The sequence below is a fragment of the Enhydra lutris genome, unplaced genomic scaffold, assembly GCF_002288905.1.
Source record: "Enhydra lutris kenyoni isolate GAN:26980312 unplaced genomic scaffold, ASM228890v2 scaffoldscaffold6, whole genome shotgun sequence".
NCBI classification, from domain to species: domain Eukaryota; kingdom Metazoa; phylum Chordata; class Mammalia; order Carnivora; family Mustelidae; genus Enhydra; species Enhydra lutris.
In genome coordinates, this window is record NW_019154090.1 from 1458687 (window position 1) to 1486324 (window position 27638).

The 27638-nt window shown below is 68.3% G+C and overlaps 2 protein-coding genes across 3 annotated transcripts in view; one reads left to right on the top strand and one right to left on the bottom strand.

Moving 5' to 3' along the window:
- The window catches only part of LOC111141516 (laminin subunit alpha 5), a 47528-nt gene extending 25380 nt beyond the window's left edge, over window positions 1-22148 (top strand). The window contains exons 18-80 of one of the 2 annotated variants that reach the window (XM_022494120.1): window positions 197-302; window positions 416-468; window positions 572-677; window positions 1013-1112; window positions 1214-1370; window positions 1486-1624; window positions 1798-1940; window positions 2017-2123; window positions 2223-2376; window positions 2900-3060; window positions 3160-3268; window positions 3884-3981; window positions 4072-4273; window positions 4391-4517; window positions 5104-5243; window positions 5898-6013; window positions 6342-6553; window positions 6903-7107; window positions 7316-7460; window positions 7619-7759; window positions 7871-8032; window positions 8244-8345; window positions 8460-8543; window positions 9425-9655; window positions 10048-10161; window positions 10393-10520; window positions 10708-10788; window positions 10900-11114; window positions 11284-11384; window positions 11469-11649; window positions 11734-11883; window positions 12346-12497; window positions 12568-12678; window positions 12823-12934; window positions 13498-13668; window positions 13776-13972; window positions 14091-14207; window positions 14355-14509; window positions 14786-14927; window positions 15041-15143; window positions 15645-15755; window positions 16530-16706; window positions 16800-16948; window positions 17029-17199; window positions 17277-17413; window positions 17487-17640; window positions 17776-17909; window positions 17985-18147; window positions 18224-18358; window positions 18453-18610; window positions 18697-18829; window positions 18906-19049; window positions 19152-19282; window positions 19389-19556; window positions 19663-19801; window positions 19894-20039; window positions 20108-20300; window positions 20371-20535; window positions 20662-20824; window positions 20914-21038; window positions 21131-21224; window positions 21354-21476; window positions 21699-22148. In XM_022494120.1, the coding sequence (XP_022349828.1) occupies window positions 197-302; window positions 416-468; window positions 572-677; window positions 1013-1112; window positions 1214-1370; window positions 1486-1624; window positions 1798-1940; window positions 2017-2123; window positions 2223-2376; window positions 2900-3060; window positions 3160-3268; window positions 3884-3981; window positions 4072-4273; window positions 4391-4517; window positions 5104-5243; window positions 5898-6013; window positions 6342-6553; window positions 6903-7107; window positions 7316-7460; window positions 7619-7759; window positions 7871-8032; window positions 8244-8345; window positions 8460-8543; window positions 9425-9655; window positions 10048-10161; window positions 10393-10520; window positions 10708-10788; window positions 10900-11114; window positions 11284-11384; window positions 11469-11649; window positions 11734-11883; window positions 12346-12497; window positions 12568-12678; window positions 12823-12934; window positions 13498-13668; window positions 13776-13972; window positions 14091-14207; window positions 14355-14509; window positions 14786-14927; window positions 15041-15143; window positions 15645-15755; window positions 16530-16706; window positions 16800-16948; window positions 17029-17199; window positions 17277-17413; window positions 17487-17640; window positions 17776-17909; window positions 17985-18147; window positions 18224-18358; window positions 18453-18610; window positions 18697-18829; window positions 18906-19049; window positions 19152-19282; window positions 19389-19556; window positions 19663-19801; window positions 19894-20039; window positions 20108-20300; window positions 20371-20535; window positions 20662-20824; window positions 20914-21038; window positions 21131-21224; window positions 21354-21476; window positions 21699-21838 (8883 nt within the window). In that variant the 3' untranslated portion in view covers window positions 21839-22148. The remainder of the gene's footprint in view (window positions 1-196; window positions 303-415; window positions 469-571; window positions 678-1012; window positions 1113-1213; window positions 1371-1485; window positions 1625-1797; window positions 1941-2016; window positions 2124-2222; window positions 2377-2899; window positions 3061-3159; window positions 3269-3883; window positions 3982-4071; window positions 4274-4390; window positions 4518-5103; window positions 5244-5897; window positions 6014-6341; window positions 6554-6902; window positions 7108-7315; window positions 7461-7618; window positions 7760-7870; window positions 8033-8243; window positions 8346-8459; window positions 8544-9424; window positions 9656-10047; window positions 10162-10392; window positions 10521-10707; window positions 10789-10899; window positions 11115-11283; window positions 11385-11468; window positions 11650-11733; window positions 11884-12345; window positions 12498-12567; window positions 12679-12822; window positions 12935-13497; window positions 13669-13775; window positions 13973-14090; window positions 14208-14354; window positions 14510-14785; window positions 14928-15040; window positions 15144-15644; window positions 15756-16529; window positions 16707-16799; window positions 16949-17028; window positions 17200-17276; window positions 17414-17486; window positions 17641-17775; window positions 17910-17984; window positions 18148-18223; window positions 18359-18452; window positions 18611-18696; window positions 18830-18905; window positions 19050-19151; window positions 19283-19388; window positions 19557-19662; window positions 19802-19893; window positions 20040-20107; window positions 20301-20370; window positions 20536-20661; window positions 20825-20913; window positions 21039-21130; window positions 21225-21353; window positions 21477-21698) is intronic. The other variant, XM_022494121.1, reaches the window with a different exon arrangement.
- A 143-nt stretch (window positions 22149-22291) lies between these two features.
- Window positions 22292-27490, bottom strand: LOC111141807 (adhesion regulating molecule 1). Its single transcript, XM_022494634.1, is given in 10 exon segments — window positions 22292-22523; window positions 22756-22858; window positions 23041-23198; window positions 23402-23634; window positions 23865-23946; window positions 24504-24590; window positions 25087-25210; window positions 26646-26762; window positions 27280-27448; window positions 27450-27490. Coding segments are annotated over 10 exon segments (1218 nt in total). The 3' UTR covers window positions 22292-22419.
- Window positions 27491-27638: the final 148 nt, after the last annotated feature.

Below are 27638 nucleotides of genomic sequence, written 5' to 3' on the forward strand. Positions count from 1 at the left end.
GGGAGGGCAGCCCCTCACTCCCCGCTGCTCTGTCGCCGTGGCAACCTCTGGACCGTTTCTTCCCCTGGCTCGTCCTCTGTCTCCATTCCAGGGACGGGCCAGAGATGGGGCTGTGTCGGGGCTCTGGGGCTGAGGGTTTTGGGTAGGGGGTAGGGGGCAGGGACCCATCCTGACCCTCAGTCTCATCTTCTCCCAGGCACAGGCCCCCTGTACGTGCCGGGCTCACGTGGAGGGGCCCAGCTGCGATCGCTGTAAACCTGGGTTCTGGGGGCTGAGTCCCGGGAACCCTGAGGGCTGCACCCGTGAGTCTGTGGTGGGGGGGAGCACAGGAATGCTGGGGAGACTGGGGGAGGGCAGCAGCGCGGGGAGGTGAGGGCCGGCCCTGCAGCGTCCAGGCCTGCTCTCTCTCCACCAGGCTGCAGCTGTGATCCCCGGGGCACGCTGGGCGGACTTGCCGAGTGCCGGCCGGTGAGTCCGAGGCCTGAGCTGCCCGGGGGCTGTGGGACAGGCACATCCAGACCCCACTCCGCCCGGCGTGGTCTCACCCGCACCCCCCGCGCCCCCGCTGCAGGGCGACGGCCAGTGCTCTTGCAAAGCTCACGTGTGCGGCCAGACCTGTGCGGCATGCCGGGACGGCTTCTTCGGGCTAGACCAGGCTGACTACTTCGGCTGCCGCGGTAAGTGCCCCGTGGTCCTCAGCCCACATCCCGGGGGAGGCTGAGGCCAGGGAGGGATGAGTGAGGTGGGCACCTTGGTCTGGGGAGGCCTGTGCAGGGCACGGGAGGGAGGGGCTGCTCCATCTCCCTCCCCTCCATCCTGCGCCCCGGCAGCCCCTGGTGGCCCGTCGGAGCTGGCCTCTCGGCCCCTGTTGTCCTCCACAGACAGCGGACAGAGCCCCATGGGCCTGGGCGTCCGGAGCAGGGTCCAGAGCCCGCTGTGGGCAGAGCAGTGAGGCCGGGGTGGGGGCGGAGGGGGCAGCTAGCAGCATGGACCTTGTTCTCTCCCACCGCAGGCTGCCGGTGTGACGTCGGCGGTGCGCTGGGACAGGGCTGTGACCCAAGGACAGGCGCCTGCCGGTGCCGTCCCAACACCCAGGGCCTCACCTGCAGCGAGTGGGTGCCGCCGCCCCTGGCTCGGGGGGCAGGGGGCTGGCCGGGTGGCTCACCCGCTGGGGACCCTGTGCGCTGCCTCTGACCACCCCTGCCGCGGCCAGGCCAGCGCGAGATCACTACCTCCCTGACCTGCACGACCTCCGCCTGGAGCTGGAGGAGGCGGCCACGCCGGGCGGCCGCACCGTGCGCTTCGGCTTCAACCCCCTCGAGTTCGAGAGCTTCAGCTGGAGGGGCTACGCGCAGATGACGCCCGTGCAGGTGGGGGCCGCCTCCCCAGCGTCGGCCTCGGGCGCCCCGGCGGCGGATGGAGGGGGCGGGCAGGGCAAGGCTGGGATGGGGCCGCCTGATTCTCCGTGCCCCTTCCCCCCACCAGCCCAGGATCGTGGCAAAGCTGAACATGACCTCCCCCGACCTCTTCTGGCTGGTCTTCCGCTACGTCAACCGTGGGCCCGCCAGTGTGAGTGGGCACGTCTCTGTGCGAGAGGAGGGCAGGTTGGCCACCTGCGTCAACTGTGAGTGCCGGGGCTGCCCCGCGCCCGCTCCCCGCCCCTCCCTGCAGCCCCGCCTGGGCCCTTGGGTGGGTGGGGGCCCACCTATGCCCTGGCCCTGGGGTACCTGTCCCCCTCCGCCCCCCCCGGGGTGGCCCGTGGGCAGAGTCGAGGGGTCTCACATTCTGTGTCCCCAGGCACAGAGCAGAGCCAGCCCGTCACCTTTCCGCCCAGCACGGAGCCTGCCTTTGTCACCATGCCCCAGAGGGGCTTTGGCGAGCCCTTCGTGCTGAACCCCGGCACCTGGACCCTGCTCGTGGAGGCTGAAGGGGTGCTCCTGGTGAGGTGGGGGCTGAGCGGGTGGGGCCCGGGCCGGGCCGAGGGCCAGTGTACCGAGCTCACCCCCTGCCCGCCAGGACTACGTGGTTTTGCTTCCCAGCACCTACTACGAGGCGGCACTCCTGCAGCTGCGGGTGACCGAGGCCTGCGCCTTCCGGCCCGCCGCCCAGCACTCCGGGCATACGTGAGCGCCGGCCCGGTGGGGGCGGGGGGCCTGCCCCTCCCTGGGCCCGGGCTGCTCGCCCCTGCTGACCGCAGCCGTGTTCCCCCTCCCCCACCCTAGCTGCCTCCTCTACAGCCACCTGCCCCTAGACGGCTTCCCCTCTGCGGCGGGACCGGAGGCCCTGTGTCGCCAGGACAACAGCCTACCCCGGCCTTGCCCCACGGAGCAGCTTAGCCCCTCACACCCGCCCCTGGCCGCCTGCCTGGGCAGTGACGTGCGTGTCCCCGGGACCTCGCAGAGGGGCAGGGTCTGGAGTGCGGGGAGGGGTGGGGTGCCTGGGCAGTGACGTGCGTGTCCCCAGGACCTCGCAGAGGGGCAGGGTCTGGAGTGCGGGGAGGGGTGGGGTGCCTGGGCAGTGACGTGCGTGTCCCCAGGACCTCGCAGAGGGGCAGGGTCTGGAGTGCGGGGAGGGGTGGGGTGCCATTACCAAGACAGGACACAAGTTCGACTTTGAGGCCTCACTCGTAGATGGGGGGTCAGCGGCCCCTGCCCCTGGCTCATCGTGAGGAAGGTCATTTGTTCATTCCTAAGCTCTGGGCTAGGCATCTGGGCAGCGGGCCGTGGGGAGGCAGGGGCGGATTTGCGGGGGGCCGTGGGGTGTCCTGGAGGGGTGCCCCAGGCAGCAAGGAAAATGGGGGCTCGGGCGGGTGGGGTGGCAGGTGAGGGCCATGTCTAGCAGTGTCTGGGGACAACATGGGGGCCTGGGGTGGGGCCTCTGACCGTGGTGCCGCCCCCAGGTGGACGTTCAGCTTCAGGTGGCCGTGCCGCGGCCGGGCCACTACGCGCTGGTGCTGGAGTACGCCAACGAGGACGGCCGCCAGGAGCTGGGCGTGGCCGTGCACACCCCCCAGCGGGCCCCCCAGCAGGCGGCCCTCACTCTCCACCCCTGCCCTTACAGGTGCACAGGGAGGTGCAAGGATTCAAATGTGGGGGAGCTGCGTGGGAGGGCTTGGGCCCCAGCGCTGCCCCCCGCTGAGCACCCCGCCCCTTCCCGCAGCACCCTGTGCCGGGGTACCGCTCTGGATTCCCAGCGCCACCTGGCTACCTTCCACCTGGACACGGAGGCCAGCGTCCGGCTCACAGCCGAGCAGGCGCGCTTCTTCCTGGTAAGGCCCTGACTCCCGCTGCGTGGGCCCCCGGGACTCCCCTGCCGTGTCAGGTCCTTCAAAAAATTTTAAACAGCCCCGAGGGCTCGTCACCAGCCCCTGCCGCGGTCCCTTGTGACCACCCCAGCTCTGACAGCCGCATCCTCAGCCTGTCCCAGAGCTTGTCGGCAGAACCGGCAGCCCAGGCTTCCGTGCCGTGCCTCATGCCGACACCCGGTCGGCCACGTGGTGTCTTGGGTCTTCCCCGTGGGGTGTCTCCAGACGGCCCTGCTGCCTTATGTTTTGCTGTGTCCGTAGCACGCACCTACGTCATGCCAGATGGTGCAGGGCGGAAGGGCCTCTCCAGAGCCCGTGCTTGCCGGGCGCGTGTCCGCACCAGCTCCCCGGAGCCAAGGGAGAGGCTGGCGGCCAACGTGTGGCCGAGCTCCGGCAGGGTGGGCAGCTGCGAGGACAGCTGAGATGGGCTCCTGGCCTGGAAACTGCCCTTGAGGGCTGGGGTTCGAGCACCCAGAGGAGGCAGAGACTTGGTGCAAAGAGAGGGATGCAGGTCGGATGCAGGGGTGAGGGAGGGGCCCACCTGTGTTTCCATGTCCACGCCCGGTCGTCTGTTCACAGCACAGTGTCACGCTGGTGCCCGTGGGGACATTCAGCCTGGAGTTTGTGGAGCCCCGGGTCCGCTGTGTCAGCCGTCATGGTGTCTTCAGCCCCAGCAGGTGTGGGGAGGGGGGACAGCGGGAGGGGCCGGGGCAGCCAGAGGGGCACACTGGCCGGGTCCAAGCCCTCACCTCCGCACTCGTCCCCAGCGCCACCTGCCTGCTCTCTCGCTTCCCGAAGCCGGCCCGGCCCATCCTCCTCAGGGACTGCCAGGTGCTGCCGCTGGCCCCTGGCCTTCCGCTGGCCCAGTCGCAGGACCTCCTCCCCGGTGCACCCCCGCCGGGGCCCCAGCCTCGGCCCCCCACTGCCGTGGACCCGGATGTGGAGCCCACGCTGCTGCGCCATCCCCAGGTGAGGGCCCTGGGCCAGGAGGGACGGGGGTGCGGACAGGGATGGGATTCCAGACCGCCAGCCCTGCCCGGGTCCCCACCCCTGCATCTGCTCCCCAGAAACCCTCCTTCCCTGCAGGGTACCGTGGTCTTCAGCACTCACGTGCCCGCCCTGGGCCGCTACGCCTTCCTGCTGCACGGCTTCCAGCCCGACCACCCCACCTTCACTGTGGAGGTCCTCATCAGTGGGGGCCGAGTCTGGCAAGGTGAGTGGCCATGGCGGGCCGTGGGGGCGGACCCCCGGGAGAGAAGCCCATCAGGGATCTTCTCACACAGCCCCGCTATGGTGGTCGTCATAGACATGGACAGATCCGTCCTGCTCTTAGTCCTTAAACGGGGGGCTCAGGGCCCAGCGCACACAGCAGCTGCAGCCTCCCAGCCCGCTGCCCAGAATTGCTCCTGACTCCATGTGTAAGTCAGGATTCACCCTGTCACATGCCCGGATAACCGAGGGTTCGCCGTGGGACACACGGTGATGGGACTCGCGTTCCTACATATATATGTGCTTTGTTTCCGCTGGGTCAAGCTCAGAGGTCTGTGCCCAGTGGGCCTTTGTGCATGGCTGCTTCTGACCCGCGTCGTGCGAGTGGGCCCTGCCAGCTGTCCTCAGACGGACCACAGGTCCGGGCTGTGTGTCATAGCTGCACGCTCCTTGGCAGCCAGGGCACTGTCCGGTGGCATCTCTTCCTTCCTGGTGATCCCAGGAGTGCCCCTGGGATGAGGCCACAGGACCAGGGCTGGTCCGTGGGGTGTGGGGGGGACACACAGACCTGCCTTTCCTTCTCCCTCCAGGCCATGCCAACGCCAGCTTCTGCCCACATGGCTACGGCTGCCGCGCCCTGGTTGTGTGCGAGGGCCAGGCCATCCTGGACGTGACCGACAGTGAGCTCACCGTGACCGTGCGGGTGCCCGAGGGCCGCTGGCTCTGGTTGGTGAGTCCCAGGCTGCCACGTCTGCGTGCAGAACACTCAGGGCCTGACACGGGGCTAGCCTTTCGGGGTGTGGACGTCCTGACCCTGTTCAGGGACCAGCCGTCCTCCCACCTGTCACGCCATCGGCCGCTCAGCCCAGGTGCATCCCCCGTCTGCCTCGGCCCGGCCTGTGCCAGGTGCCAGGGAGCGGCAGCTGTTGGGGGCCTCCAGGCCGGGCTGTGAGGCTACAGCGTGGGGCAAGTACCTAAGAGCCGAGATGTGGTCCACCAGTCCTCTGGGGCCCTGCAGGGCAGGGTGGCCTTCCTGGAGGAGGAGGCCGGGATAGGTGGAGACGGAGAGCCAAGGCATGTCTGGCAGGCAGGGATGGGAGAGGGCACCAGGAGGCCAGGCACTCCTCACAGACCCCAAGCTTCCATTAGGCCCCAGAAGCCGACTCCCTTCTAAGCAGCCCAGTGGGGACCCAGCTCCTGTCAGCCTTGCTGGGGCCCAGGGCTGGGGAGTGTTGCTGCCATTACTGTCATGGCTATCCAGCTGGACCCTGGCCGGTCACAGAGACCCCCGGCCATGTGCTCCTACCGGCAGGCTCTGGGACACTTCCCCCTTCTGGGTCCTCTCTGGGGCCCACGGGAAGGTGACCAGGTCCTGACCCCCTAGGAGTATGTGTTAGTGGTCCCTGAGGAGGCCTACAGCCCCAGCTATCTCCGAGAGGAGCCCTTGGACAAGTCTTACGACTTCATCAGCCAGTGTGCCAGCCGTGGGTACCACATCAGGTGGGCCGGGGATGGGGCGAGGGGTTCACGGCAGGGCGAGGGAGTAAGGGGGAGCTGAGGACATGGGGTTTCCAGGCAAGGGTTGGGGCATGGGGCCAGGGCTGGGTGGGGGGCCCTGGGGTGGGCCAAGGGCACAGGGCCCGGGCAAGAGTTGGGGCTTGGGGCCAGGGCTGGACTGGGACAGGGTGGGGGGCCCGGGGCGGGGCAGGGCAAGGGCACAGGATCCTGGGCAAGAGTGGGGACTGGGCTGGGACAGGACAGGGGCCCAAGCTGGGGCCGGGGGCTCAGGGCCAGGAGTTGGCCTCACACCTGCTTCTCCCCCCACCAGCCCCACAAGCTCGTCCCCGTTCTGTCGTGATGCTGCCTCTTCTCTCTCTCTCTTCTATAACAACGGGGCTCGGCCTTGCGGCTGCCACGAAATGGGTGCCACGGGCCCCACGTGTGAGCCCTTTGGGGGCCAGTGTCCCTGCCGGGCCCACGTCATCGGCCGTGACTGTTCCCGCTGTGCCACTGGCTACTGGGGCTTCCCCAGCTGTAGGCGTGAGTACCTGAGGCCATGGGAGTAGCACCTGATCCCCAGGGGAATTCCTGGTGGAAGGAAGGAAGCGTCCTACTATGGCCACCGTGGCTGCCGTGGCCAGGAGGAGGTTCTAGTGCTTGGTAGACCCATGCAGCTGGCCCTGTCTGCAGGGCCTCAGGTGGCTAGTGGCCTGCGTGTCACCCAGCAGGGACCAGGTGGCAATTCTGGGCAACCCACCCCACCCCCGAGGAGCGGCCTGGGGCTGGAGCTGAAACCACACCTGGGTGGGGGTGGGGTACCCCCGGGCCGCAGCCAGGGCCTCCGATGGGGCAGAGGGCTTCACCCCCCGCCCGGTGCATGCTCCCACAGCCTGTGAGTGCCGAGGCCGCCTGTGTGACGAGCTCACCGGCCAGTGCGTGTGTCCGCCGCGCACCATCCCGCCCGACTGTGTCGTCTGCCAGCCCCAGAGCTTTGGCTGCCACCCCCTGGTGGGCTGTGAGGAGTGTAACTGCTCAGGGCCCGGTGTCCAGGAGCTCACCGACCCCACCTGTGACGTGGACAGTGGCCAGTGCAAGTGAGCCGGGCACTGGGGCTGTCCCCGTGGCCCCGGGCTGGTCCTGGGTCAGGGGCTGGCGTTGCCACCGAGCATGCTCTCTCCAGTGCAGGGGGCTGGGGCTGGGGGGAGGGGTAGGCCCCGGGGGGCCACCTGTGGTTGGTCTTGGTTCGGCCTGAGAGGTCGGAGTTGGGGGCAGGTCCGGCCAGCCACTGAGCCCCTCTCGAAGGTGCAGACCCAATGTAACTGGACGCCGCTGTGACACCTGTGCCCCCGGCTTCCATGGCTACCCCAGCTGCCGTCCCTGCGACTGCCACGAGGCGGGCTCTGTGCCCAGCATGTGTGACCCCCTCACAGGCCGGTGCCACTGCAAGGTAAGACCCGGGGGTCAGCCACCCCCCGCCCCCACGCTGCCTTCGCCAGGGCTTCCTGGACGCTCTGGGGAGAGTCAGCCCATGGCGGAGGCTGGCAGTGCGCCGGGGCGGGTGTGCAGCACACGGCCGACTGACCCATCCTGCCCGCCCGCCCCCAGGAGAACGTGCAGGGCCTGCGGTGCGACCAGTGCCGCCTCGGGACCTTCTCCCTCGATGCCGCCGACCCCAAGGGCTGCACCCGCTGCTTCTGCTTCGGGGCCACCGAGCGCTGCAGGGGCTCCTCTCTCACCCGCCGTCAGGTGTGTGGCTGTGGGACCCAGCCGCCCTGGGTGGCGCCTCGAGGAGGGGACGCGCTCCCCCCCCAGCGTGCCCTGGCTGTTGACCTCAGCGCCCTTCCCGTGTGCCTGCAGCACATGGACATGGAGGGCTGGACGCTGCTGAGCAGTGATCGGCAGGTGGTTCCCCACGAGCTGCGGGCAGAGGCCGAGCTGCTGTACGCTGATCTGCGGCACGGGTTCGAGGCCCTCCCGGAGCTGTACTGGCAGGCCCCGCCCTCCTACCTGGGGGACAGGGTGAGGCAGCGAGGCAGGCCCTGGGGAGGGCACTAGGAGGGTGTCCGGGACCCCCGGGAGGCGTGGGGAAGATAGCAGCGAGACTGCCCGTGTCTGAGGAGGGATGGGGACTCCAGGAGGGTGCCCAGGCCTACCCCGGTCCCCAGCCCCAGGGGTGCCCAAGGCCACCGCTGTCGACTCTGGGCCCACAGTCAAGATGCTCTGCCTCTAGGTGTCATCCTATGGCGGGATCCTCCGCTACGAGCTTCACTCGGAGACCCAGCGCGGAGACGTGTTCATCCCCACGGAAAGTAGGCCGGACGTGGTGCTGCAGGTGGCCGGTGGCTGGGTGTGGCTGGGCGGGCAGTGGGCACTCCCGGGCGGGATGGGGGCAGCTCACTGCCGGCCCTCACCTGCCCGCCCAACCCGCCCCCCGCCCCGTGCCCAGGGCAACCAGATGAGCATCGTGTTCCTGGAGCCCACGCACGCGGCGCCCGGCCACTTTCACCACGGACGGCTGCAGCTGCTGGAGGTGAGCAGAGCTGGCCTGGGCACCCAGGGCCCTCCTGGATCCTGGGGCAGCCCAGGGAGGCCGGAGGGGCCTCAGGCTGCCGTGCCTGCCCTCTAGGACGGAAAACGGGGTGCCGGTGGGGTGGTGCTCCTGGCTGTGTGCTGGCCTGCAGAGTCCCCAGCCCGATGCCGGAGCGGCCGCCCATGGGCACACAGCCCTGCAGTTCCCTCTGAGCCGTCCGTCTTTCGCCCGTTGCTCCTCCCGCTCACGGTCTTTCCTTAGAGCTTTAGAGAAGTCGCGTGCGGCCCCTGCCATGCCCCCCGTGGAAGCCGCGGCTCTCCTAGCTCATATTCTCGGTCTCCCAAAGGTGTCTTTCAATGAACGGAAGTTCGGATGTTTACTGTACCCAAATTTATCAATTTTTCATGTGCAGTTAGTGTTTCTGTCTGATTTAAGGAACTATTTGTCTCTCTGAGATCAGAGTATGGGGCTGTTTTGTTTTATTTTATTTTATTTTTTTTTTAAAGATTTTATTTATTTATTTGACAGACAGAGATCTCAAGTAGGCAGAGAGGCAGGCAGAGAGAGAGGAGGAAGCAGGCTCCCTGCCGAGCAGAGAGCCCGATGTGGGGCTCGATCCCAGGACTCCGGGATCACGACCCGAGCCGAAGGCAGAGGCTTTAACCCACTGAGCCACCCAGGCGCCCCGAGGCTGTTTTGTTTTAAAAGCCGGGGGCATCTTCTTATGTGCTTGGGTTCCTAATGGGTCTGGACTTGGGCTTTGTGCCCAGTGTGAGGCAGAGGCGCAGGCGCCGGCTCCCCCGCGGGTGTGGGCTGATCCAGCCCCCTGGGACCCCGGCGCCCCGGCCCTGCTGCCCCACTGAGCCGGCCGCGACCCACAGGGGAACTTCCGGCACTCGGAGACGCACAGCGCTGTGTCCCGTGAGGAGCTCATGATGGTGCTGGCGGGCCTGGAGCAGGTGCATATCCGCGCGCTCTTCTCCCAGACCTCCGCGGCCGTCTCCCTGCGCAGTGTGGCGCTGGAGGTGGCTGGCGAGGTGGGCGGGGGGCCTCCGGCTAGCAACGTGGAGCTGTGTATGTGCCCGGCCAACTACCGCGGAGATTCGTGCCAGGTGAGGTGGGGGGGCGGGCACTCCTCCCCCCCCCCACTCTGTCTCCCCGACTCCTCCCTCACCCGCTGGGTACCACCCTCCCAGCAGCCCTGCCTTCCTGCCACGGGCTGGGCCACTCCGCTGTCCACTATGTCGCTGCTGGGCCCTCCGTGCACACAGCCGCTCTGTGTCCCTTCACCGCCCAGTCCGGCCAGGGCTCGGCCACCGACCCACTCCCCGACCACATGGTGGGGACATGCGCACCTGAGCCAGGGATCCGTGTGGCTTCGGGGGCTCTGACTTCGTGTCTCTAGCGGGTCAGGGCCAGGACCCCTGCGGGTGTGAGAGCATGGTCCTTCCCTGCCCCTCGGGCTGCCTTGCTTCCTTTCTGACCATGGATGCCTCTGCCCCAGGAATGTGCCCCTGGCTACTACCGGGACATCAAAGGTCTCTTCTTGGGTCGCTGTGTCCCCTGTCAGTGCCATGGCCACTCAGACCGCTGCCTCGCTGGCTCGGGCATCTGCACGGTGAGTAGGGCTGGGCAAAGGCAGGGCAGACACCCCAGACAGAGACTAGGGAAGAGAGGGAAGACCGGGAGCCTTTGGGTCAGTGGTATGGACACACTGGGGGCCGGGCGGAAGGGAGGTGTCCTGGGTGGGGCACTGGCTGGCCTTGGGCGTAGAGTGCCTGGCGTGGCTGGGCGAGCTGGTGGGAAGCAGTGGTTCCACTATCAGTGCTGCCCGTCCCTTCTGCCTCAGGGCTGCCAGCACAACACTGAAGGTGACCACTGTGAGCTCTGCCAGCCTGGCTTCGTGCGCAGTGGGTCCGAGGACCCGACGGCCCCCTGTGTCAGCTGCCCCTGCCCCCTCGCGGTGCCTTCCAACAAGTAAGCTGGGCCAGCCCACCCAGGGTCCGTCGCCCTTACAGCCCTGGTAGGGAAGGTCACCATCCCCTACCGGGCTGAGCCAGCACTGCCCCCTGGAGGCCAGAGCAGCTGGGGTGGGCTGACCAGGCGCCCCCCCGCCCCCGCCCCACGGTGTGCTGCTGTCTGAGAACCGTCTCTGTGTCCGCAGCTTTGCCGTGGGCTGCGTCCTGCGAGGAGGGCGCGCACAGTGTCTCTGCAAGCCGGGCTACGCGGGCGCCTCCTGCGAGCGGTGAGCGGGCGGGCGGGCAGGTGGGCCTGCTTGTCCGAGGACCTGCGGGAAGGTGGGCGTTGTGTGCGGAGCACCCCAGACCACTGACCCTACCCTCGCCTCCCACCCCAGGTGTGCGCCGGGCTTCTTCGGGAACCCGCTGGTGCTGGGCAGCTCCTGCCAGCCGTGCGACTGCAGCGGCAACGGTGACCCCAACCTGCTCTTCAGCGACTGTGACCCCCTGACTGGCGCCTGCCGGAGCTGCCTGCGCCACACCACTGGGCCCCGCTGCGAGAGCTGCGCCCCTGGCTTCTTTGGCAACGCCCTGGTGCCCGGCAACTGCTCCCGTAGGCCTGGCGCGGCGGGAGGGAGCTCGTGCGGCGGGCGCCCCTGGGGGCGGGGTGGAGGGGACGATCCCCCTGGGCGAGTGAGGGACCAAGGGTGGGGCAGGGCTGCGTCGGGTGGGAGCTCCGGAAGGGGTGAGGGTTGGGCACCGTCACAGCACCCCTTCTGCAGGGTGTGACTGCTCCCCCTGCGGGACAGAGACCTGCGACCCCCACAGTGGCTACTGCGTGTGCAAGGCAGGAGTGACCGGGCAACGCTGTGACCGCTGTCAGGTAGGGGCTTCCTGGAAGGGCAGGGCTGTGGGGGGAGGGGCCCGCAGGGCCGGCCGGCAGAGCCTGACAGCGGTCTGTGCACAGGAGGGGTACTTCGGCTTCCAGGACTGTGGGGGCTGCCGTCCGTGTGCCTGTGGACCAGCCGCGGAGGGCTCCGAGTGCCACCCGCAGAGTGGGCAGTGCCACTGCCGGCCAGGGGCCGGAGGGCCCCAGTGCCGTGAGTGTGCCCCTGGCCACTGGGGACTACCTGAGCAGGGCTGCAGGCGTGAGTACGGATGGGTGGGGTGCTGTGGGGTGGCCACCCCGCAGGACCCTCTGCCAGCCCCTCACCCCACTCCTCCACACCTAGGCTGCCAGTGCCAGGGGGGCCACTGTGACATGCACACGGGCCGCTGCACCTGCCCGCCTGGGCTCAGTGGGGAGCGCTGTGACACCTGCGGCCAACAGCACCAGGTCATGGTACCAGGCGGGTCCGGGGGCCAAGGCATCCACTGTGAAGGTGCGTCCCTGTACCCCAGCATTGTGCCTCCCAGGTTTGGGCATGTGAGGCCCGGCCTTCACGACCTGTTGACCCCTCTGTTGACCTCCACTTCCAGAGACACCTCGTGTCCCCCAGCTCCCTCTCAGTTCTCTAGGGGACCTCTGGGCTCTGTGCTGACCTCCTTCCCGCCTTCTGATCCCTGAGTCCAGAACTTCCCAACTGGTCTCTACCACCCTGGGACCCACCCCGAGCTTGTACTGACTTCCTGGCACCCGCCCCCTTCCCGACTGACTTCTTGATTCCCAGCCTGACCTTTCTGTTGGTCCCGCGACCCCAGGCCAACCTCTGACCCTCACCAACCTCCTCACCTTCAGCCTAGCTCAGTACTCCAACTCCATGACCCCTGGTGGACCCATCCCCACCGCGCTAACCCCGCTAGTCCTTCCCCAGCCCCGCACTGACTCCCTGTGCTGCCCGCAGTGTGTGACCACTGTGTGGTCCTGCTGCTGGACGACCTGGAGCGGGCTGGTGTCCTCCTCCCCACCATCCGCGAGCAGCTGCACGGCATCAACGCCAGCTCTGCAGCCTGGGCCCGGCTGCATGAGCTCAACGCCTCCATCGCCGACCTGCAGGTACCACTCAGCCTGGCCCACCCTAGACTTCCCTCTCCGGCTGCGGGCTCTCACCTTCTCTCCTCCCCAGAGGCAGCTCCAGAGCCCCCTGGGCCTCCGCCACGAGACAGCGCGGCAGCTGGAGACCCTGGAACGGCAGACCTCCGGCCTCGGACAGGACGTGCAGAGGCTGGATGGCCAGGCAGGACCCTAGGGACCCCTGCCCGGGACACGCCTCCCCTAGAAAGCCCCTTCTGTAGGCTGCAGCCCCCAGGGCCCCAGAGTGCCCAGCGTCGCCCCTGATCCTTGCTTTCGGCTGTGGTCTGACCGCATGCTGTGTCCACAGGCCACAGGAGCCCTCACCGCGGCCGGCCGGCTGCTGGACAGCACCAGGGCCTCACTGGGCCGGGCGCAGGCGCTGCTGGAGGCCCTCAGGGCTGTGGACCGCCTCCTGAGTGGTAGGGGCGAGCCCGGCTGGGTAGCAGGTGGTGGGCAAGCAGAAGGGCGGTCAGGGTCGGAGCAGGGTTCGAAGAACTGGCGGGGTCTGGCCGCTTAGACGTGGCTGAGTGAACAGGGCAGCATGGGAGGCCAGAGAGGGTGCAGTGTGGCCAGACAGAGGGGGCAGGGGGCACTGAGGGGCGCCTGCGGGTGGCACCTGAGTCAGAGCTGCCGCCACGGGGGGAGGCGCTGACTCCGCCCAGGTGTCGGGGAGGAAGGCAGTTGGTGCTGAGTGCCGACCCGCAGCAGGGCTGGTTGGGCCAGGAGGCCTAGGGGCAGGTGGGGCGGATGGGCAGTGGGGGGTTGGGAGGGGCTGGGGAAGGTGAGAGGGTGGGGGCCAGGAGGTCAGGCGGCCGAGCAGAGCTGGGGCCTGGAGCCAGCTTGTACCAGCCGTGCGGGGCATTCCTGGGTTGTGTGCTGGCGCTCGGAGCTCACTGGGTGAGGTCTTGGGCATGGGAGCCGGCGGGCAGGGATCTGCTTGGTCGGCAGGCTGGCCCTGACCGCCCTCCCCGGCCGCCCATAGAGCTTGAGTCCCGGATGGACCACCTGTTCCCGGCCAATGCCTCGGCCCCGTCGGGCGAGCACGTGCGGCGGACTCTGGCTGAGGTGGAGCGGCTACTGGGGGAGATGCGGGCCCGACACCTGGACGCCCCAAGAGCAGCAGCCGAGGCCCAGCTGGACGCGGCCCAGAGACGTGAGCAGCTGAGACCAGCTTAAGATGGGGCAGGTGGGGGGGCCGGGCGGCACCGGGCGGGGACCCGGAGTCACTGCCCAGCCGTCCCCACCTGGGATCTGGGCCAGTGTTGGCCCGTGTGCAGGAGCAGCTGACCAGCCACTGGGAGGGGAACCGGGCGCTGGCCACACGCACCCGGGAACAGCTGGCCCAGCACGAGGCTGGCCTCATGGACCTGCGAGGAGCCCTGAACCAGGCAGTGGGCACCACTCGGGAGGCCGAGGAGCTCAACAGCCGGAACCAGGAGCGCCTGGAGGATGCCCTGGTGAGGGGCGCCACTTTCCCACTCCCTTCTCCTGCTCACCCTCCCACCCTGCGGCCCCTCATTCCCACCCTGTCACACCTCCATTCTTGTCACCCCCTTTCTTCCCCGGGGCCTCCAGCTCCGGAAGCAGGAGCTGTCCAGGGACAATGCCACGCTGAGGGCCACTCTGCAGGCCGCCAGTGACACCCTGGCCCAGCTCTCTGGGCTCCTGCGCGGCATGGACCAGGCCAGGGAAGTGAGTGCTGTCCTGCCTGGCGACCCCGAGGTGGGGTCCACCAGGGGTCTGCATGCGGAGCGCAGCCTCCGGGTTCCCAGACCAGGGGAGAGTGAGTAAGGGATTGGGTTGAGGAGGGTCCCACTTACACCCATCCCCCGCCCCCAGGAGTATGAGCGCCTCGCTGCGAACCTGGATGGGGCCCGGACGCCGCTGCTGGAGAAGATACAGGCCTTCTCCCCGGCAGGCAGCAAGGTGGGCTTGGTGGAGGCCGCTGAGACACACGCACAGCAGCTGGCCCAGCTGGCCCTCAACCTGTCCAGGTGCGCGGCCTACAAGGCACCCGGGGATGCAACGGGGCCTTCCTGGGGCATGGCCAGTCTGGGAGGGTTCCTGGAGGAAGCGGCTGTTGTCTGTACAAGGTCCCCGCAGGGGTCCCGGCACAAACCGGCCGCAAGGGATGAGAAAGGCGCACGTGGCGGGCGGCAGGGCAGGGGCCGAGGACGGGGGTGCTGGAGGAGGCAGGCAGGTTGGTCGAGGATGTCTGGGTCCGGGCCCCCAACCTACGCACCCCATGTCCCTCTCCTGCCTGCACACAGCGTCATCCACGGGCTCAACCAGGACCGCTTCATCCAACGGGCCATCGAGGCCGCTAGCGCCTACGGCAGCATTCTCCACGCCGTGCAGGCCGCTGAGGGGGCTGCTGGCCAGGCACTGTGGCAGGCGAGCCACACGTGGGCGGTGAGGCCCTCCCCCCGCCCCCCGGCCCCAGCAAGAGCCCCTGCCTCCCACCCCTGCCCACCTCTGGTTCCCAGCAGGCAGGTATGAAGCACGTCTTGCCCCCGTGTGTGCAGACGGTGGTAGAACGTGGCCTGGCGCCCCGAGCCCGGGAGCTGCTGATCAACGGCAGTGCCCTAGCCGAGGCCGCCCTCAGGGAACAGCAGAGGCTGGGCCGCGGTGAGTACCGGGGGCTGTCTCTGTTCACACTGGGGTGATGGTGGGTGGGAGTGTGACAGCTGCCCTGTGTGGGGGTCCCGCTTCCCACCGGCTCAGCACGTTGCCCTGGGAGCTCTGCAGAGGCCCGACGCCCACCCGGGCCTTGGGGCCAGGCCCCGGGGCTGTGGAGGGGCCGGGGAGGGTTTTCTCCTGTCCGGGTGGGGGCCTGGTGCAGGAGGAAGCGTTGGCTGGTGGCATGGGGCATGCGCTCTGCTGCTCGGCCCTCGGGGTGCTGGGGGTCCCTGGGTGGTGGCCTGGCCCCCCTGAGCTTCCTTGTGTGAGCTGTGGAAGGGGGTGGTTACATCTGCATGGGGTTCCCGCCCTCTCCACGGTGAGGGCCCTCATGTCTGGGTGTCTCCGTCCGTGGGCATGTTGGCCTCGTCCCTTCCTGGTGAGGCGGGCCGAGGTGGGCTGTGTGCTGGGAGTGGGGGCTCCTGGGGCTGAGGCTGCCTCCCCCTGCAGCGTGGGCTGCCATCCAGGGTACCAGGACCCAGCTCCGAGATGCCCAGGCCCAGAAGGAGCAGCTGGCAGCCCGAGTCCAGGAGGTACAGGCCATGCTGGCCATGGACACCAGTACGTTGGTCCTCGCCCCTCCCCTTGCCTTCTGCTTGTCCCAAGGTGGACCCTCCCTCCCCCTGCAAGCAGGGTGCCAGCCAGGGCTCTCCGTGGGGCCCTGAACGGGGATGTGTCTACACCCGTGCCATCCAGAGTGCTGGGCAGCCCCAGCCCCAGAAGCTGCTCACTTGTCAGGAAGCTACACAAAATAGATCCAAGGAGCAAGTGAAAGTGGGAAGGGAGCAGGAGGTGCTTTGGAGAGAAACGAAAGGGTTTGGGGGGCCATGGGGAGCATGCAGCAGGGACATTTCATCCCCAGAGGCTGAGGGGCGTTGGGCCTGCTCGGTCCCCCAGGAAGGCCATCCGAGGGGCTGGTTGGAGGGCACGAGGGGGTGGGAGCACGGAGGCCCACGTGGCGGAGCCAAGGACCCAGGGCAGGCCTCTGGGCGAGGGGTGACACACCCGACCCAGGCCAAACATCCCAGCAGGCTTGGGCCTGGGGGCCGTGGAGGCTCAGGCAGGGCCCTGGGACAGATGGCAGAGCTGACACAGGTGTGGGGGTGGCCGGCTGCGGTCTAAAAGGAGGGCACGGGAGGAGCTGTCCGGTGGAGGGCAGGACACACACGTAGTGTCTCTGCTGCCTGTGGTTCTCGGGAGATCCGTGGGGTGCTAAGCGCCCCTATTGCTGGAGCTTGTCAGGGCGGGGCTGGTGCCCCCCCCCAGAGGGCAGGTGAAGCCAGGACGGTCCTCGCCTGTGTCCCTCTGAGCTCGCCTGCACGCTGCCCGCCACAGACGACACGGGCCGGATCGCTCACGCCAAGGCTGTAGCCGCCGACGCCCAGGCCGCGGCCACCCGCGTGCAGTCGCGGATCCAGGACATGCGCAAGCGCCTGCAGCAGTGGCAAGACCAGTACGGAGGCCTGCGGGGCCAGGACCTGGGCCAGGCGGTGCTCGACGCGGGCCGCTCAGGTGGGCGCCGGGGTGCCACAGCCCTGACGGCGGGTGGCTGGGGCCGGGGGGAGGACAGGCTGTCAGGGGCACGCCCTCCCCCGCTCCCCACAGTGTCCGCCCTGGAAAAGACACTCCCACAGCTGCTCGCCAAGCTGAGCCTCCTGGAAAACCGCGGCACACACAATGCCAGCCTGGCCCTGTCCGCCAGCATCGGCCGCGTGCGGGAGCTCATTGCCCAGGCCCGCGGGGCTGCCAGCAAGGTGAGCTCAAGTGCCGGGGGACGGCGGACATCTGGAAGACCAGGCAGCGGACACTGATGAGCCACGTGTCCCCCACACAGGTCAAGGTGTCCATGAAATTCAATGGGCACTCAGGGGTGCGGCTGCGTGCCCCCCGGGACCTCTCCGACCTTGCGGCCTACACCGCCCTCAAATTCTACCTCCAGAGTCCGAACCTGGAGTCCGGCCAGGCCCCCGGGGACCGCTTTGTGCTCTACCTGGGCAGCCGCCAGGTACCAGGCGGGCATGGTGGGCTGGGCGGGCATGGCGGGGCTAGGCGCCCGTCGCGCTGAGTCTCCTGTCCCTGCAGGCTGTCGGGGACTACATGGGCGTGGCTCTGCGGAACCAGAGGGTACACTGGGTGTACCGCCTGGGGGAGGCGGGCCCCGCAGCCCTCAGCGTCGACGAAGACATTGGGGAGCAGTTCGCAGCAGTCAGCATCGACAGGTGGGTGATCTGGCCCCCTGGGCTCCCTCCACCGCTGGAGGGGTCCACTCCTCACCCCCCACTCTGCCTTCAGGACCCTCCAGTTTGGCCACATGTCTGTCACGGTGGAGAAGCAGATGCTCCATGAGACCAAGGGGGACACAGTGGCCCCTGGGGCCGAGGGGCTGCTCAGTCTGCGGCCTGACGACTTTGTCTTCTACGTGGGGGGCTACCCCAGCCACTTCACGGTGAGCCTGGCGTGGTGGGGGGGGCGGCCCTGCACTCTGGTCCCAGGAGGTCCTGCTCTGTGTCTGGCTGCCCACGAGCGCCCTCCCTGGGGTTGTCCTGGGGCGAGAAGCCCTGACTGTGCCCTGTGCCTGCAGCCCCCCGAACCCCTGCGCCTCCCTGGCTACCTGGGCTGCATTGAAATGGACGCGCTCAACGAGGAGGTGCTGAGCCTCTACAACTTTGAGGAGACCTTCCAGCTGGACACCGCCGTGGACAGGCCCTGTGCCCGGTGCGTGCGCTGGGGCCGGGCCTCGTCGTGCCTGTGGCCGGCTCCTGGCTGAGTGCTCTGACCTCTGACCTGCAGCTCCAAATCGACCGGGGACCCGTGGCTCACGGACGGCTCCCACCTGGACGGCTCCGGCTTCGCGCGCATCGGCGTGGAGAGTCAGATGGGCACAACCAAGCGCTTCGAGCAGGAGCTGCGGCTCGTGTCCTCCAGTGGCATCGTCTTCTTCATGCAGCACCAGGCACGTAGGCCGCCCGGCCTCAGCACACAGCCCCCCGCAGCCCCCCAACTCCGCACTGACCTGCCCCTCCCCCTAGGACCAGTTCCTGTGCCTGGCCGTGCGGAAGGGCTCCCTGCTCCTCCTCTATGACTTCGGCGCAGGCCTGATGGAGGCCACGCGGAACGCGGGGGTGGACGCCAGTCTGCTGAACATGACCACGGCCAGCAAGGCGGTGAGGCTGGGCTCGGGGGAGGGCTCAGGGGCTCCGGGAGGACCCGTGGGACGCATGGCTCACCCTCAAGCCGGGGCCTGTGGGCGCCTCGCAGATCCAGGTGTTCCTGCTGGGGGGGAGCCGTGGCCGTGTCAGCCGCGTGCTGGTGCGCGTGGAGAGGAACAACGCGTTCAGCGTGGACCACAGCAGCACGCTGGAGCTGGCGAGCGCCTACTACCTTGGGGGCGTGCCGCCCGACCAGCTGCCCCCAAGGTGAGTCTGGGGCGGCCGGCCGGGAGCGGGCAGGCACCCGGGAGGCAGCGGCTGCGGCGGCGGGTCCTGATGTGGGTCCCCTGCAGCCTGCGGCTGCTCTTCCCCTCCGGAGGTTCGATCCGCGGATGCGTCAAGGGCATCAAGGCTCAGGGCAAGTACGTGGATCTCAAGAGGCTGAACACGACGGGCGTCAGCTCGGGCTGCACTGCCGACCTGCTGGTGAGCCCCGGCCCGCCCTGGCCAGCAGCCCCATTCCAGGCCTGTGTCGTGGGCCCTCACAGTCACCCTCCTCTAGGTGGGACGGGCCATGACTTTCCACGGTGACGGCTACCTGTCCCTGGGGCTCCCTGATGTCCCCCCCGTCACGGGCCACATCTACTCCGGCTTTGGCTTCCGCAGCACCCAGGGTGTCGGTCTGCTCTACCTCAAAGAATTCCTGGTGCGTGCATCCCCGCTCCTGGCAAGCAGCATGGGGCTTTGGGGGTGAGAGGCCGGGAGTGCAGGCCCTGGCCTGCTCCCCTGACCGGGCCACTGTCCCCAGGATGGGCCATACCAGGTGTCCCTGCAGCAGGGCCGGGTGACACTCCGGCTGCTGAGGACAGAGGTGAAGACCCAAGGGAGCTTTGCTGATGGTGCCCCCCATTACGTGGCTTTCTACAGCAACGCCTCCGGGTGAGCCTGGCCCACTGGGCCCCTGGCAGCGGTGTCCAGGGACCGGGAGGCGGCAGCACTGGGGACGGATGGCGCAGGGCAGGGGAAATCGTTGCCGTCCTTGCAGGGTCTGGCTCTATGTGGACGACCAGCTTCAGCAGATGAAGCCCCACCAGGGCCCCGCCCCCAGGCCCCAGGACACGCATGGGAAGAACCGGCTCTATTTGGGAGGCTGGTCTACGTCCGGTGACTACTTCAACTTCACTGGCTGCATCAGCAATGTATTTGTGCTGCGGTGAGCCGGCGGGGGGCGGGGGACAGGCGGGGTGGAAGGGGGGCATAGGGGCTGTGGCCCGGCGCGCCCCCCCGCCCCACCAGTGCTGACCCGCCACCCTTTGCAGGCCGCTGGGGCCGCAACGCGTGTTTGACCTGCAGCAGGACTGGGAGAAAGTCAACGTGAGCTCAGGCTGTGCCCCAGCCCCGCACACCCAGACCCCAGGGCAGGCACCTCGAGGACTGAGGGCCGCAGCGGCACGGAAGGTGGGGACCCAGACACTGCTGTGCCAGGTGGGGCAGAGGTGTGGTCAGAAGGCCATCACCACGCATTCTGCTTCCCTTCCGATTCCCCCCAGGCTGGTCGACGCAGCCGCCAGCCCCCCCAGGACCCTTCCTGCACCCCGCCCTGGTCTCTCAGGACCATCCGAGACGCCTACCAGTTTGGGGGCCCCCCGTCCAGTCACCTGGAGTTTGCCCATGTCCCGGCGCCCCCCAGGAACTGGTAAGGCCAGGCCAGGTGGGGAGGGCGCAGAAGGGCCACCCAGGCTGACGGCCTTGCTTGGCTTCCAGGTCCCACATCTCCATGCTGGTGCGCCCTCGCACCCGCCGCGGACTCTTGCTGCTTGCCGTCCCCGGCTCGGCCAGTGGCGCTTCCCTGGCTGTGCGCTTGAGCCACGGCCACTTTGTTGCTCAGACGGAGGGCCCTGGGCCCCAGCTCCGCGTCCAGAGCCGCCAGCGCTCACGGGCTGGCCGGTGGCACATGGTGAGTCGCTGAGGGGGCACGGGCCGGGTCCTGGGAGCTCCCATTCTGACGTGCTCCCTCCTGTCCCCAGGTGTCTGTGCGATGGGAAAAGACACGGATCCAGCTGGTGACAGATGGGGTCTGGGCCCAGGACCGGGAGGGGCCCGGCCAGCAGCACCAGGGGGCAGGGAGCCCCCGGCCCCAGACTCTCTTCGTGGGGGGCCTCCCAGCTAGTGGCTTCAGCGCAAGGCTCCCTGTGAGAACCTCCTCCACGTAACCCCCCAACCCTGCACCACCTCCCCCCCGCACCCCATCCCCTGCGCAACGGCCCTCCTGGGCCCCTGGGACCTCCCCCGACACCAGCCCATCTGTGTCCCCACAGGCGGCTGCAGGCAGCTCCGGCTTCAGTGGCTGTGTGAGAAGACTGAGGCTGGACGGGCGGCCCCTGGGGGCCCCCACACGGGCAGTTGGGGTCACGCCATGCTTCTCAGGCCCCCTGGAGAAGGGCCTATTCTTTGCAGACAGCGGGGGTGTCGTCACCCTAGGTCTGTAGGGCACGGGTGTGCCCCTGCCTCAGTGGGGCGGGAGGGGTAGCCCCGCAGCCCTGCCCCTCCTCACAGCTCCCTCCTCACAGCCACCGCGCCGCCTCCTGCGGCCCTGGAGCTGGAGGTGCGGCCTCGGATGGCCACTGGCCTCATCTTCCACCTGGGCCGGGGCCTGGCACCACCCTACCTGCAGCTGCAGGCACAGGCCGAGCGGGTAAGCGGAGGGCAAGGGGGCGGAGGCCGCAGGGTGGGATCGAGGGTCGCAAAACTCTCCTGACCTCCCCCACCCCCCACCCCCCCGCCCAGGTCCTGCTGCGGGCAGACGACGGCAAGGGGGAGTTCTCCACGTGGGTGACACGCGCTGCGGCCTTGTGTGATGGGCAGTGGCACCGACTGGCAGGTAAGCCCCCCCCACCTCTGCTTTTCTGCGGAGTAGAGCACCCAGGAGGGGCTCAGGAGGGGCAGTGGTGCAGGCCGCATGGCAGACAGCCCCCAGCCCCTCCCAGTCACGGGGACCCTGTGCCCACAGTGACCAGAAGCGGGAACGTGCTCCAGCTGGAGGTGGACACGCAGAGCAACCGGACCCGGGGCCCCACGCCAGCGGCCTCCACGGACAGTGCCCAGTCACCTCTGCACCTCGGAGGCCTGCCTGGTGAGGGCAGCCTCAGCCTGGGGGTGGGAGTTGCCCGTCGGGGGCCTGCCTGGTGAAGGTGGCCTTGCCTAGGGGCAGGGGCTGCTCCTTGGGGACCAGGTGCCAGGATCACCTGCTCTCATCCCACCCTTCTGTGATGGGGCAGCGAGGGAGACTGAGGCAATGGGGGGGGGGCAATGGGACGCTGGCCTCTGCTCTGACCTGTTTCATCTTCTCCCCCAGAGTCCATGAACACACAGGCTGAGCCTCTAGCCTACCGCGGCTGCATGAGGAATCTGGTGCTGAACGGGGCCCCCATCACGTGGCCTCGCTCTATGGGCATCCAGGGGGCAGTGGGGGCCAGCGGCTGCCCAGCCCCCTAGTGAGCTGCCCCTCCAGGAGCCACGCCCGAGAACCTTCAGGGGCCCTGGCCCAGTGTCCACAGGAGGGCTGCCCCGGGCGGGCTCGCAGAGTCCCTAGCCCCCGCACTCAGCCGGCTTCACATCGAGTCTGTCCGGACTCTAGATTCTGGGGGTGATGACGCTTCTCTCTAGGACGGTCTAAGTCCTACCTAACCTTGCAAACTGAGGCTTTTGGTCCTTTTTCTTTCGGTTTCGTGCTGACATTTCCCTTCCCCCAACGTTTCCTAAAGTGAGGAATCTGCCCTGCTCCCTGAAAATTAAAAAACATCTTGTGTAACTGAGTACTGACTTTAAACACGAAAGCAGAGCAGTCAGAGACAGATCTAGACCCCGGCCGTGCTCGTGGGGGAACCACCTGCCCAGGGGGCCGCCCTCATACCAGCTCCCCTGGGGGGCACACAGGAAAACCACAAGTGGCAGGTAAAAGACAAGACCTTTATTTCTCAGCAAGCCGGAACGGAGCTGAGGGCATGCGCCGCGCCCCAAGCCCCATCACTGAGGTCGCCAGCCATGAATCCCGACCCCTTGAGGACAGCAGCTAATTAATCTAAGCTCATGTCTTCCTCTTCGTCCTTCTTGTCCTTCCCGTCACCCTCCTGCTCGGGTCTGGCACTGTTCTGCATAGCTTTGGCAAATGCTTCCACATCTAAAATGCATTTAAAAACACAAGGCGACCTTTCTAGACCCTGGCCTGGAACTGCTGACCAAAGGGGACAGATGAAAATTTCAAGACTAAGGCCCAAGACCACCGACACGCCATGACCCAAGCCAGCAAGCCCTATTCCGTGCAAACAGGGAAGCCTTTTAACTACGAGAGAGAGAAAGGGACTCTCCCTTGGCCACGTGGGGTAGGGAGGGGGCAGGGGACAGGCACTTACCGCCCTTGTTGGCGGCCTCCACGGCCTCGGCAGGCAGGCCAAACTGGCACATGAGGGGGCCCAGCTGCCCAGAGGCCAAGGCGGCGCTGAACATGCCCAGAGCCTGCAAAGGGAAGCCAGATCCCCCTGAGCACACACTTGGCAAAGGCCCCAGGGGAACGGGGGGGGGGGGGGGGTGCCTGGGCCAGGTGCAGGGACACTTGGTGACAGGGAAGCATGGGGAAGGTGAGCCAAGTCCCCTGCCACTGAGCACATAGCAGGGGGCACCCAGGCCACAGCATCTACCTGCTGGAACTGGGGCGAGGTCAGCGTGTTCTGGATCTCCTCTGCCGTCTGCGGCAGTGACTCCCCAGAGGGCAGGTAGGGCAGCAGGCGCTCCTGGACGTCCGCATTGGCAAGGATAGGTGCCATGATCTCGGGCGTCAGAACGCTGGCCAGGTCAACTGAGGCGTAAGCACACGGCCATCAGCGGCTCGAGGCCAACCGCAGACGCCCAAGCCATGGCATCATCGGGCGGGGTGAGGCGAGGGAGCAGCGGCTCAGCCCGGAGACGTGCTCGGCCCACCTCGGAGAGGCAGCGAGCGCGCAGCACGGGGGCAGCAGGCCCCTTCACCCCCAGCCTGGAGCTGAGCAGTGTGTGCATTACCTTGCTGGCCGCCTCCTGGCCCGGCCGGCACGTTCATCGTAGCTAGAATGCTCTGAAGATCGCTCAGCTGGATGGGCTGGGTCGGGCTGGCTGCCGTGCTGGTTCCGTTACCTGAACTGGGTGCGGGGCTCGGGCTGGTCACCGAGGCAGCTGCTGGAGCGGAGGGGGCTGGGGTGGCTCGGGTAGAAGAGGTGGTGGAGGACGGGGTGACGGCTGCTGACTGGCTCCGGGAGCTGGGGAGAGCAAGGGCAGCGATGGAGCAACCACGCACCCCAGAGGTGCCCACGGCGCGTCGCTCCTGCAGCAGCGGTCCTCGAACCGCCAGGGATCCGGAACGGTCTAGACCCCGAAAAGGTCCCTCCCCGGGTGTCTCTTCCGTCCTTCTGCATCTCCTATGACCAGTCACCCTGAAGGACGGGACTCCCGGTGGCACGCAGGGGCACGGGGTGGGGGCTAGGCTCACCTGGACGAGGAGCTGCTGGCTGGAGGCCCTCCGCTCCCCAGGAGGCTGGCCAGGCCTGGCCCGGTCAGGGCCCCCAGCCCACCTGCAAGGACACATGAGCTCAGCTGCCACACCGTCCCCAAGAGCCCACCTCTCCCTGCCAGATATCCTACACTAACGCCAAGGGACAAGCAAAGAGAACGGGGACCACAGTGGGCCAGGGTGCCAGAGCCGTGACTGCTGGGGCCATAGGATCCTCTCAGCTTACTCTGCGCGTCACAGCGCTTCTGTCTCCCGTCCCGCTAACGACGCACTTAGGTCCAAGGTAACACGCAGTCCGCACCGGGCAGAGTAGCGAGGGTCCCCTTCCGCCCAAGCAGCAGCCGTCCCAGCGCAGAGGCGGCGGCAGCAGGCAAGCCCCCCGGAGGGGAACCCGAGCAGAGGGCCCCGGCAGGAGCCCCGCTCCCAGGCCACCTGTGGGCCCCTCGAGTACAGAGCAAGGTCCTCACCGCGGACCAGCTCCCAGCTCAAACCACAGGGCACACGGGCCTGGCCCAGGGACAGACGTTCGCAGCGGTCACTGAGAACCACCGAGAAGGAAACACGCCCATCCCAAAGCCACGCTCACCAGAGGCCGTGCGGTCCGCACGCAGGGCTTACCCAGTCCTCCGAGGCCGGCGGGTCCGATGAGCTGCATGAGCTGGCTGTGGCTCATGTTCCCCAGCAGGCTCTGCAAGCCGCCCTCGCCTGCGGGACAGGACGCGCTCAGACCCGGGGCCGCGGGGAGGCTCGGCGCCCCTGGCTGAGACCGCGCACCCCGTGAGCCCGCCCTTCAGCGTCCCCCGCCCTCACAGCAGCGCCTGGGATGAGACAACACGGTGGGGCGCACAGCTTTATATCCGGAAGCTGGACGGAGACCTGGACTTGGGGCGACTAAGGGGCTTCTAACTCGGACACCTCCGTCTCCACGTAAAAACCACAGGGGCTCAGTGGGTTGCGTCTGCCTTCAGCCCAGGTCACGATCTCAGGGTCCTGGGATCAAGTCCTGCGTCAGGCTCCCTGCCCAGCGGGGGTCGGCCACTCCCTCTGCCTCTGCCCCGTCCCCACTGCGCGTGCGCTCACAGCAGCTTCGCACGAGAGGAGAACCGAGACCGAGCAAGGACAACGACCAGCACGCATCGTCGGGAACACACGTCCCCCACGGGCACTGATGCGCCAGCACGTTCCGGAAGGGGACGCCTACCACCCAGCGCGGAGAGCTCGTGGCCTCCACTCCCGCTCGCCCCCAGCGCGCCTGGCATCGGAGGGTTGTTCAGGTACTCGTTGACCTTCCGGCAGTGCTCCTCGTCCTGGTCCGTCTTGGGCTCCTGCGGGGGGAGGACAGGACCACGGCTGCGAGGGAGCCATCCGCCGCCAGCAACGTGGGCCCCGTCCACAGCCGCACAGCACCGAGGACCCGGCAGGGCCGACAGGAACGGCTGCCCGTCAGGGTCGCGGAGCTGCGGCCAAAGTCACTGGGTGGGCGAAGACCGAGGCACTGAGAGCCCCCGGGGCTGGCACAGCGATGCCTTCTGAACGCCCGGGACTCGGTGCTTCACACAACAGCCTAAAAGCCACGAAGCCCTCCTGCACCTCGTGTAGGAGCGTAACACGGTGACGTAACCCTTCTGTCACCGCTGCCCACGAACCACCCCGCCCGTGGCCCTTCGGGGCTCGCCGGAAGCCCCAGGAAGCACAGCTGGCAGGCGCTCGACACCAGCGCCCCGGGGTGTAGGCCGTCCTCAGGGAGCACCAGCCCATAAGTGCCCCCAGAACCACGAGACGAAGCACCCACAACTGGGCATGTGCTGTGGGTCTGCTGGGGACCGGGGACACAGAAGGGGGACAACACAGTGTCCCCCGCGCCCAGAGCAGAAGGGGGCAGGGCAGGCGAGCAAAACCAGGCAAGGTAGAGCGGGCGGAACGTTTCCTGGGAGAACCCGGAGAAACAAGCTCGGCTCCGCCCCGTGCCCGCGAGCCTCACCCCTGCGCACTGCACCCGCCCAGCCCGCTTGTCCCCGCGGCTCTCTCACCGCGTGCGCAGAGACCAGCGTCTGCAGCACAGCCGTCCGCCCCACGGGAGAAACCGCTCCTGCCCTGCCCTGGTACGTGCCGGGGAGGGCAGCGGGGCCAACCTCCACGGAAGGAAGCTGGAAACATCTGTCTGCGAAGGCCTCCAATTACCCACTCTGAACGCGTGCGCTTCGGGGTGTCCGCACAGAGACGCCCCGCCCCCCACCCGGGAAACAGCCTCAGCTCAGAGTCACTCTAACCCGCTGCGGCAACACCACGACCAAACAAGCCCGGCAGCCGGTGGGCGGGGGAGCCTGGCACACTGACCCCCACAGACCCCGAGAGCACACGACGGGGAAGGCTGGGGGAGGCAGGGCTCAGAAGAGCTTGCGAAAGGTCACGTCGTTTTGTGAACACAGCAAGAACACACGTCAGCCCTGCTCCGGCTCCGCGGTGCTCACGACGGGGCGGGGGGCACGCAGGCAGCGGAGCGACACCGGGGTCCGTCCAGAGCGCACTCTTGTCCATGTGCCAGGAGTTCCGGATCTTGCAAGGACACCAGGAGCCCCGCCGCAGGTGTCCGGACTCTGGAAGAGGCCCTGCTCCGGCGCCCCCGCCCTACCCCCACAGGGAGACCCAGGAATTCTTAGGGTCGGACGCTCAGTGAGCATCAGGCGTTTGGGAAAGTGAAGCCGCCGCGGGGCGAGCCGGTTCTGCAAGAGACAAACACGATCCCGACCCTCCACGCACCTGCATCCAAAAGAAGAGCCGTTTGGACCCTGCCTTGAACTTGAGCACGTAGACCCTCCCGCTGGGGCACTGCGGCACGCGCTTGAACTCGCAGTCGTCCGGGAAGATGATCAGGTCCTTCCGAGGGGGGGGGTGTCAGCCTCACAGACACACCCACTGCGCATCCCACCGCCTCCCAGGGAAGCGCGCGGGCTCCTGTCTGCAGGGGAGCGGTGGGGGGGGTGTCCAGGGCCCAGGCCCCTCGCCAGCAGGGCCTCCCCCGGTGGAGAAGACAGGGTCAGACGCGGCCCCCCAAGGGCATGAGGGCCAGGAGAGGGGCTCCGTGCTCAGCCGGGACGGAGGCTTGCGGCTGTCCGGGGGCTTAACAACGCCGCCTTGGGAAGGAGCGACCGGTCGGCCGCGCGGGTGGGAGCAAGCGGGCGGGAAGGGCGGACGCCCCCGAAGCGGCGGCTCGCCAGAGGCTGGGCCACGGCCGCGAGGCGGGGCTCTGCCGGACTGCCAGGCCCGGGCGCGCGAGCGGAGCAGAGCGGCGGAGCCCGCGAGCCCCGGCGCGCAGCGGGGAGCGGCCGCGGGTCGGAGCAGCCCCCGCCGCGCCCGCAGGCCGCCCCAGCGCCGGCGCGGCGGGCGCACTCACGTCCTCCACGGTCCCCGACGTCCGGTCCTTCCAGCAGAAGTGAATGAGGGAGTCGTCCGTCTGCTGGATGTACACGAGCCCTTTCCGCTTGTCCGGGGTGACGGTCGTGCCCTTCAGCGACATCTTCCCCGCGCGGAACTCCACCAGGTACTTATTGGAGGCCCCGCGAGCCGGGCACCAGACTTGGGAACAGCGCGCCCGAGGTCGTCATCCTGCAAGAGCCGCCCGCACGCGCGCCGGGTCAAGGCAGGGGCGCCCCCGGCCGCGCCTCCCGCGAAGCTGCCCTCGCGGAGCCCGGCCCCCGCCACAGCCCCACGGCGCCCGAGCCCGCGCAGCCCGGTGCCGGCCGCCGCCGCCGC